Source organism: Musa acuminata, chromosome BXJ1-8, assembly GCF_036884655.1.
Source record: "Musa acuminata AAA Group cultivar baxijiao chromosome BXJ1-8, Cavendish_Baxijiao_AAA, whole genome shotgun sequence".
Taxonomy (NCBI): Eukaryota; Viridiplantae; Streptophyta; class Magnoliopsida; order Zingiberales; family Musaceae; genus Musa; species Musa acuminata.
The window spans coordinates 6,310,328-6,319,705 of NC_088334.1; the positions used below are offsets into that span (position 1 = coordinate 6,310,328).

Sequence of the window (9,378 nt, forward strand, 5' to 3'; positions counted from 1 at the left end):
ATAGGACAGCAAACTGTGGAGAAACGATAACACCCCAACCAGGCTCATCTTTTGTAAGTGCATCATGGCATACAAGAAAACCTGGAAAAGAAAATCACATGAGGGTGATATTTAAATACGCAATCGGATATGAGAAAGAGGAGAGAAATGAGATGGTGTGAAATAAAAGACGACGATGAAGAAAAAGAGATGATGATGATGATAATGTACCTGGCCAAGACTGCTGTTCAAACATATGGTGGCCATCAGAAGTTGAAGCCAGATCTTAAGTTCAAATTGTCGTGAGAAGATAAAAGTGTTACTCTTTCAAGTCCATTCATGAGGCAACCACATAACACAACATACTTTACAAATCATGTAAAAGATGACTCCTATCTGCAGGAAAGCACCACTTGAGAAGAGGAGGGGCACTAAACAAAATAATATTGGTGACCAATTAGTTACCTGTTGAATAATTATAGCTTACATAGAGGTGGATGATAGAGCTTTTGGTTTGAGATTAAGTAAGAAACTGCAATAAAAGAAGTAGAGTTGAATAATACTTGCAGCAATCATACAGGCACATAATACAAAACTCTACAGGCAGTTAGGAAAGTATGATGTTACTTAACTGGTGAATCATATTTTACTAACGTAACTAAATCAGACTCGCAATGCCCAGCTTATACAACAAACACTACAGGAGGTTGAAACTTCAACCAGAGAAAGATATATTATGAGAGCAAAAGTTGAAGGAAGCCTGGAAGTAACAAAAGGATTGATGTATAAAAGACCAGCAACTAAAATACAGAATACATATCTAAAATTCACTATTCCACCAACTCTGGCATCCTTCCACACGTCAAACACATTAGATGCATGTTGATACAGAAAGAAGACAAAAGCCACAGTAAAATTATTATTCTAGTAATGCATGCATGAATTTGAAGCACCAAAGTAGGAAACGGAGAGAGAAGTTTGGTAAATTGCATCATTGGATACAACACGAGGAAGTGAAAGTAAATTAATGCAGTTCAGTATTATTTCAGCCTGGGTTGGATCTAAACACAAATCTATTTTGTCAAAATACATTTAGGTCTAGCTTCTCCATTTCTGGAAACTATTTTTTTTAGGTTTTCGATAGAAAATTCAGCAGCCATTGGCAAGAAATAAAAGGCAGCCACAATATCTCTACAGGGAAGGTGTGCAACTGCAACTACAAACTGTAACAAAGGATCAGAATTGGACTCTGATTATATTAAAAGGACAGCATTAATTTATTTCCATGCTGGTAGACTAAGTTCTGCAGTCACATCCTTCAAGCAGCAGCTTAAACATTATTTCCATCTTAATCAGTTCTGATTAAGGTTGGAGCTCACCACTAAATGGGTCAATCCTACATTAAAAAAAAAAGACTTGTCAAATACTGCTGATATAATGGACCAAAACAAAGACCAGCAATCACCCTGATGGCGATAAACCCATAATAAGCTGCATCATTAAACATGTAAACAATCACACCTCTACACAAAATCTCCCATTGCATGAATTTATATAAACTTCTAAATATACATGCATTTTTGTGTAACATATATACATGTATATTAATAATTTTTTAAGTACATAAACATGCATGTAATGCAGCAGGAATGGCTTCAATATTCTACTGTAGTTTAGGTACCTACCATGCAGGACATCTCAGTGATTCATAGTGAAAATCATGATAACTCATGGGTCCCAAAGTGCCTATAAATAAAATCTTAAATGTCCAAGAATTTTCTCCAATCTACCAACCAATCATTAGAAAAAGAAATTTCTTAAACAATGCAGAAGGCTTCACTTAGATTGATAGTTGAGAATTATCTACCACCTCAGCAACAGTGATGTCTTGATGAACACAATGAAAAGGAGAAGATGAAAAGAGGCGGTCAGAGAAAGCCTTGAGGCCTAAAGTATTATGCAAGAGTCCAAGACGAGAAGAGTAGCATTAATTTATAGGACATAGACCATAACCAATCACTACTTGATGGTTACAACTGCTAGACACAAGATGCATTGTTAAGTTCCACCTAATACAAACAGGATAAAATTACAACTTCATTTTTGAAGATACAATAGCCTCAACATTGAACCCCAAGTAATATAACAATATACCCTACAAGCAGGTGGCATTTTGAGATAATATTGGAATAAGCATAAATTAGACTAAATTTGGCTTTATCATAAAAACCTATAATAGCTATTTCCTGAATCTTTATGGTAAGACACAGCACAAACAACGAGTCTTGCTGCACCAAGTTAGAGAAAACCTATCATAAGGTAATTCATACACCATCATTTAATTTTGTGCCCAATCTTAATACAAAGTTGGTCTCGTGTTTTAAAATTCTACCTGTACCAGTTGGTATAGGCTGGTCAAATACCCAATTATGGCATGAACCACACAATTTCACCCAATTAGATCCGGTATGAGCAGTCCTGTCAGGTAAATTCAAACATACTAGACTTCAGGCAGTAAATAGTTACCAATCTGTACTGGACAGTAGGGAGGCATTGGCTAGTCCAAAAGTATACCGAGACATAGACCAATACCAGCCAAGAGCAAGCCTGGATACACGGTCACACACTGGTACCACACCGAACTCGTCGCTGACTGTTATCGGTAGCCAATTGAGATTTCAGTCCATGGTCCTATCCGGCATTAAGTAGTTTAGATACCCAAAATTTGAAACCAAGCTATGGTCAAGAATAAAATCTCAACCATGAAAATCGAGAGTTGATGACAACAAATGCTTTAGCCACAAAGGCCTATACACAACCATTATTTGTATATCGAAACAATCATATGCATAGTTACCTTATATTTCAGATCTAGTTAATTATTTAGAAGAATAAGAAAATATGAGTCAATTTAGTATAGAACGAGAGTTGATTTTTGTATAACAAGATAGGTATGTTAATATCAAATTAACTGGAAAACAGCACAAGCACACAAAAAAAAAACAATTTATGGAACCAGCAATGAGCACAACAATGTTCTGGGTTAAATCTAGTAGGGATAAATCAACTGAATTTTAGCCATCTTGTTCTGAAACAAAAATAGTTATGCATATCAGTCAAAACAATTGGAACTGAAGATTCAATAGGAAATAATAAATAACTGAAAAAACTGAGATAAAGCAAAAAAGAACTAAGGTTAGGGCTAGATGTCTTATTCATAAGTATTCTAATTCCATCCAGCCCTTCGCCACATCTAGCATGACCTGTGCAGACAAAGCCATTGATGGAAATTATATCTTTAAGTACAACATAGAAAGAAAATGTCATTGAAATTTAAAATAACATGTTTTTAACAAAGGAATAAGTAGAGCATACCTTTCTTGATTTAAAGTAGCAAGAAAAGAAATATAAACTTTAAGTTGACCAAATGTGCTTCCTGTCTTCTCAACCTCCAACAACCTAAAACTAAAAGTTTTAGATCTCATAATGTAATGGCGCATACTATCAAAAGCAAAAAAGAGAGAAACAGATGTTACAATTATCCAACAATTCCTCTAAAGCTTGTCATCAGACCAGTTGCATCAGAATTTCTCATCTTATACTTATTATATAGCATTGGTTTCAGACAAAGAAGTAAAGTATTGTCAACAGCAACCAATAATTCAGAAGCAAGCAATCGCTCATTCCACACGATGACACAATAATTGATGTACTAAGTGTGAATTATCTAGTTTTCAAATACAGGTTTCCTACAAAGAAATATTACCTGGAAAAATGAGAGATCACAGAAGCAAATTGCTAATTAACTAACAAAATTGAGTGAAACAGATCGTCACAGCATATAACAAAGTAACATTTACTATTTGCAAATGTCATATGTAGGTTTAATTTATTATGCATATCGGGCGAGCAGTACCTCTATTGAAATCAATATGCTCAATTCTGAAAATGCATATAAGCAACTAAACTTCTGTGATTTTCTGAGAAGCATTTTCTGTCAACTGCATCTCCTTTCATCATAGCTTCTTTATTCAGACACTGCACTGCCGTTCCAACACAATTACATCATCAACCAATATTGAAGTACAAATTGACATAAGAAGAAAGTAGTAGATAATGAAAACCTCGCAAACACAATTAACAAAAGTAAGGTTCAAAATACCCATAAAAAACAAAGTTATCCATGAATAACTGTTAAGAGCTGTAGCCAACATACAGGGTACAGTGTACAGAAGCAGTTCCCTCAAGATGATAAAGATGGAAGGTCTCGTAATGACACATAATCACAAGACACATTAAAGCTATGTACACAGTTGACAAACTTCAAGAGATAAAAAAAGAGTAACAGCCAACTCCAAAGTTGTACAGACGGCAAGTAATTTCACATGCCGGTTAGGTAAATATAGTCCAAAGTCATATATATACTTCATGCACAAGCTGCATATTTTTGGTTCTTAGTTGAGCTGATGAAAGGTGCAAAGCAATTAAAAATTACTCTTCATCGTGATCTTTCACAACATATATACACATATATTAATACACCTGCACTAGAACATATATTTACATAACATCAAACACTGTCCATAAGGTGACAATTTTATGCTAAAAGCATTATTCTTCTACAAAGTCTAGTGCTCTAATAATCTGATTATCATCTTTATAAACTATTTGCTATTGAAATGCCTTTTCTTTTTTTCCCACTTCTCAACTGATAACATGTCAAATCCTCTACTGCAACTTTGTTAGCTCCATCCAGTGTTAGTCAAACTCCTACACCATCTCCTATGTACTAATTTATAAATGCATAAAATTTCCAGATATTTCTATTCTTTTTGGTAGGACTTTCCAGAGAAATAAGTCATACTAAAAAGTAATGCTTGCATGTTGTATACATTAATTGGATATACAAAAGCTCTGACCAACGCCCACCTAGAACCAAGTACTATAAGCAATTCATACAAATTAAAGATCATCAATAGCAGCTCTTGGGGAACATGTGATCCTTGAAATTGACACATAATTTACAAACCTAGTTCAGTCACAATGCAATTTGTTCCCTGTAGTGAATCAAGATTCATTAAATTGGAAAGGATGCAAAGTACATGCAAGAGCATCAGTGCAGCAGAGTAGAAAAATTTTTCCAGTTGTAAAGCAACATCAGCGTTAGTATCACATCATAAGAACACGAAGGTAACATGTTTTATCTTGCTTACAATTATTAGTAATAAACTCATCAGAAGCATACAAAACCCATTCTTTTCCTAGTCTTAAAGCATCATGCAGTCAATTACCTTTTCACAAGAAAGATATTGATTACTCAATACTGGAAGCAACAATGTCCAACCGCATCAACCAGTCAACTCTTGCAAACACAGTATGAACCATTAGAAGTAATTACACTAAGGCATAGCCAACATTCAATTAATGCTTGGTATTAAATCCAGTCTTTTGGAGCACTGTTTACAATGTGCCAATTAGAAATTTGTTACATATACAAGCTTCAGGGGGAATTGATCATGCTAATATAAAAGTTTGATATCCCACACCTTAAAGGATGTGCTTTATAATTACTGCTGCTGAAGAAAAGGAAAAGCCCTGCAAGAGTTCTTGTTTTGGTCATAAAAAGAAAGATAATATCCTTTATGACCCTCCAACACCATCAATGGTGCCTGCTTAACAAGATTGTCAATTCTTTCCTGAGATAACGAAGTTGTGCATCATCACCAGCAATATATGTCTCGCCTATGAAATTAGTGAACAAGAATTCCTAACTAAATGAGCAGGCAGAACTCACAGCCAAGACCCCAAAAGTTTTCTGTACATGTCCTCTAGCCAAAGAGGCTAGAAAGACCTAGTTCTTCTTGTTGCACTTCCTTCAACATTTGCTCTGCAAGTGGATCAGGGCTCCTCATTATTCTTCGTTGACGTCTGTAGACCAAATCAGTCAAGGATCATGAATTTGTCACACATAAAAGAAGGAAGCACATGTTTCAGCTGGAGCTTGTCAATTGAACAGAATTAGGCACCTGTCTTGTGCATGTTGAGCAGGGAAAGTAGGCATAAAATCCTTTGACTTGGGCAGAGGAACCTCATGGAACCAGCGATGGTTAAGGGCAGCCTCCGCTGTTATTCGCTACATCCAAAATAAGCCCCCAAACATTTAGGAGAACTAACAGGTGAGGACTATGATTAGTATGAAACACTTTTCACTATTTCAATACTTACCTTCTCAGGGTCATATGTGAGAAGTTTGTTTAGTAAGTCAAACCCAGCCTCAGACAGGGTTGGACGGCCAGAAAAAGACGTGGGAGGAAACTTTTCTCGTAGCTTATTATACCTGTAAGAAAAAAGTAACTCATCAAATGACAAAAAAATAAAAAAGACTTCACCCAAGCCAAGTGCTAGTGCCACCAAAGCAAGCCACAAAGCTTAGGTATGAGCATCGATAGCTCAAGGATTGGAAAAGGGTGGCACTAATAAGAATTCTGGAGAATAACTAAAGAATATAAATGCATGCAATGACCAAACAAGAACATGCAGCAGTAAAGACTTGGACTTACGGCTGCTTGGCAAATTTAACTTTAACGCCAGGTAGTTTAGCAAATCCAGGCCATATCTTCTCATTGGGGGTACCAAGTGTCCTAAATATCTGCAAGAAAGATTGTTATATCAAAGCAGATAAACAGCATTAGAGTAAGGATAGTAATGAAACTGATGTATTACAAAGAAAAACCTTGTCAAGTTGATCGAACTCAGTTTTTCCACTGAATAATGGTTCTTTTGCTAGAAGCTCAGCCATTATGCATCCTAAGGACCACATGTCTATAGAAGTTGTATACTCCTTAGCTCCTAGCAGAAGTTCTGGTGCCCTATCATAACAAAAGCAAAATTAGAAAGCTAAGGTGAGAAAACTAACTGAATTTAGAATTAATTATAGTTGATTGTGTCATCATATGATGACATATTATAAAATTATTCCCTCACCAACATCCCGAAAAAAAACAAGCAGAAGCAGAAGAAAAAGAATGTGAAAGTGTACCAATATAGTACCACATACCTGTACCATAATGTCACAACCAAGTGAGTGTAAGGCTTCAATGGGCTGCCATATTGGCGAGACAAACCAAAATCACATATTTTCAACTCTCCACGATTATTTAGAAGAATATTAGATGTCTTCAAATCCCTAGAGGAAGGTGAAAACATCCAACAGATAAGAATATCTAAATAAAAATAGAACTCAATACATGATAAAGCTAAAAAAACGGAGAGTACCTATGGAGAACCCAGTTATCATGAAGGTACTTGACACCTGAAAAAAGCTGCAACATTAAGCATTTTACCTCGCTCTGGCTAAAGGGCTGTTTCATAGTCTCCATCAACCCTTTTAAATCATGTTCCATATATTCCATAACCATAAAAATACTATCAAGGCTGCTACCAATGACAACTTCCTTAACATCTACAATTGAAGGATGATGAAAAGATAACAAAATATTTATCTCTCTAAGGGATGTCAGTGGAAAACCCTCCCTCTCCTTCTCCATTTTAACTTTTTTAAGTGCCACTATCTCCCTGCTCTTTTTATCCTTTGCTCTGTACACAACACCATAGGTGCCTTCATCTATTTTGTTCAGCCTCTCAAACTCATCCACGCTTCGACATCCTTGCAACATGTTTATACATCTTTGAGGTGGCTGTGCTGGCCCCAGCATCTTGGCCTCATCATCTTTGCCCTCGGAGTCGGTATTAGAGAGTTGATCACTTGTGTCTGTATCATACTCATCGCCATCAACATCCATATAATCATTTCTGCCATTCCCAAGCTCCCAGTCAGCATTTCCATACTTTCCCTCTGAATCAGATAGCTTACATGGAGACCCACCTGAGTTTACTCTCACAATAACCTCGCCTAGCTCAGGAGTTGGCGTCTTTTTCTGCATTTGTTGCCTTCCCAAATCAGATAAAGGTGTGGCCTTCCTCCTTTTGGGCACAAGATCATCCTCAAAAGGTTTATCTTCATCGTCATTAAGAACACTGTTTCCATCTGCCCATCTGGAGAAAGAAATACTCCGAGCTGGTGCAAGTTCCTCTTCGTAGTCATCTACTAACCGGGCCTCCTGATCAGGATCCACCAACTGTTCTTGTGGTGAGTCTGCAGGGACGTCTACATCTATATCTACAGGTGACATATTCACAGCACATGGTAGAACAACCTCGATGGAATGTGGTGGTACAAAACCCTCAGGCAGAGGAGGTGGCGGAGGCAGGTTAACTTGCTCAAACTTGTTGCACTTGTTTCCGAAAGTAGCAACAGCAGATTTCTTATCGTCATCCCTATCCCAAATGATTGGAGAAAACTTCCTTTTCCTAATAGACATGGAAGAATCACCATTCTCCTTATCCTGAGTCCCATTCTCCCTAATTTTTGATATGGGTGCTTCAGCATCATCTGATCCACTCCCACTGGACAACTCCCCAGCCTCACGGTCAACATCTCTCCCAGAAAGGTGATTGATTTTCTGACTATGACTGCTTCCGCCGCTCAAATTGTTCAACGGGGAGCTGTAGGAGCCATTCACCGCACCCATCTCCCTGATGTCTTTTTGCCTGACACTAATCCTATCACGCACATCTCGGCTATGGTCCCCATTACGACCTCCATCACGGAGACCATCCCGATAATAATCCTTCCTCCTGGAGACCTCAACATCTGTTTCCCGGTCCTGCAATCTATTATCTCGGTAACCACCATGTCGACCAGCCGCCATAACACAAGAACCACCTATAGAGGGGACTGGGGTGGGTTGACCAAAACAAACCCTAGAAATCAAGAAAGGGGCGAAAGAAAAGACAACCCTAAGGGGCAAAGGCCTGAATTCACTTGATGAGGATGATATAAAACCCCTTATAAATCGCAGAACGGGAAAGTTCAGATGGAAGTCGAATCCATAACACGAGGCGAATTCCTAAGGAATCAACGAATCTAACACCCAGAAAGCGCGGAAAAGAGTCCGATCGGGATGGAACCAATCAACAATCTAGAGAGGAGGAAGTAAGAGGAGTGGGAAAACAGCGTGGAAACTGACCTACAGAGCAGACCGAGGAGAATTCCGCGAGCGCCGATGGCCGAGAGCAAAAGGTTCTCGACAGACGATCGAGGCGAGGGTATGCTTCTTTAATTAATTATATATATGTATATATTAAATAATATCTAAAATAAGATTGATTTAGTTTATTCTTTTATTTCATCAAAACCTAAAAAGGATTATGATGTTAAAAATTTAAGAATAGTCGTAAGAATATTCGGGATATTATATTTTTATTCTATTTAAATAATGGTTAATATTAATAATTAAAATTATATTTTGGATGGATGTCGACACAAACGAATCAAGC

The 9,378-nt window shown here is 37.2% G+C and overlaps 1 protein-coding gene across 10 annotated transcripts; it reads right to left on the reverse strand.

Annotated features, from left to right (window-relative positions):
• Window positions 1-993: 993 nt before the first annotated feature.
• On the reverse strand, window positions 994-9,147 carry LOC135587268 (cyclin-dependent kinase G-2-like). Of its 10 annotated transcripts, none has more exons than XM_065078470.1 (11): window positions 7,255-9,147; window positions 7,037-7,165; window positions 6,713-6,848; window positions 6,540-6,628; window positions 6,205-6,316; window positions 6,006-6,112; window positions 5,774-5,907; window positions 5,271-5,675; window positions 3,896-4,022; window positions 3,355-3,438; window positions 994-3,242 (listed from the first exon to the last, which is right to left on the reverse strand). In XM_065078470.1, the coding sequence occupies exons 1-7, from the start codon at window positions 8,748-8,750 to the stop codon at window positions 5,808-5,810; spliced, it is 2,169 nt and encodes a 722-aa protein (XP_064934542.1). In that variant the 5' UTR covers window positions 8,751-9,147; the 3' UTR covers window positions 994-3,242; window positions 3,355-3,438; window positions 3,896-4,022; window positions 5,271-5,675; window positions 5,774-5,807. The 10 variants fall into 10 exon arrangements, with proteins under 10 accessions (XP_064934542.1, XP_064934544.1, XP_064934540.1 ...); XM_065078472.1 differs by having other exon boundaries at window positions 3,896-4,017; window positions 5,271-5,341; window positions 5,526-5,907; XM_065078468.1 differs by having other exon boundaries at window positions 5,271-5,341; window positions 5,526-5,907.
• Window positions 9,148-9,378: the final 231 nt, after the last annotated feature.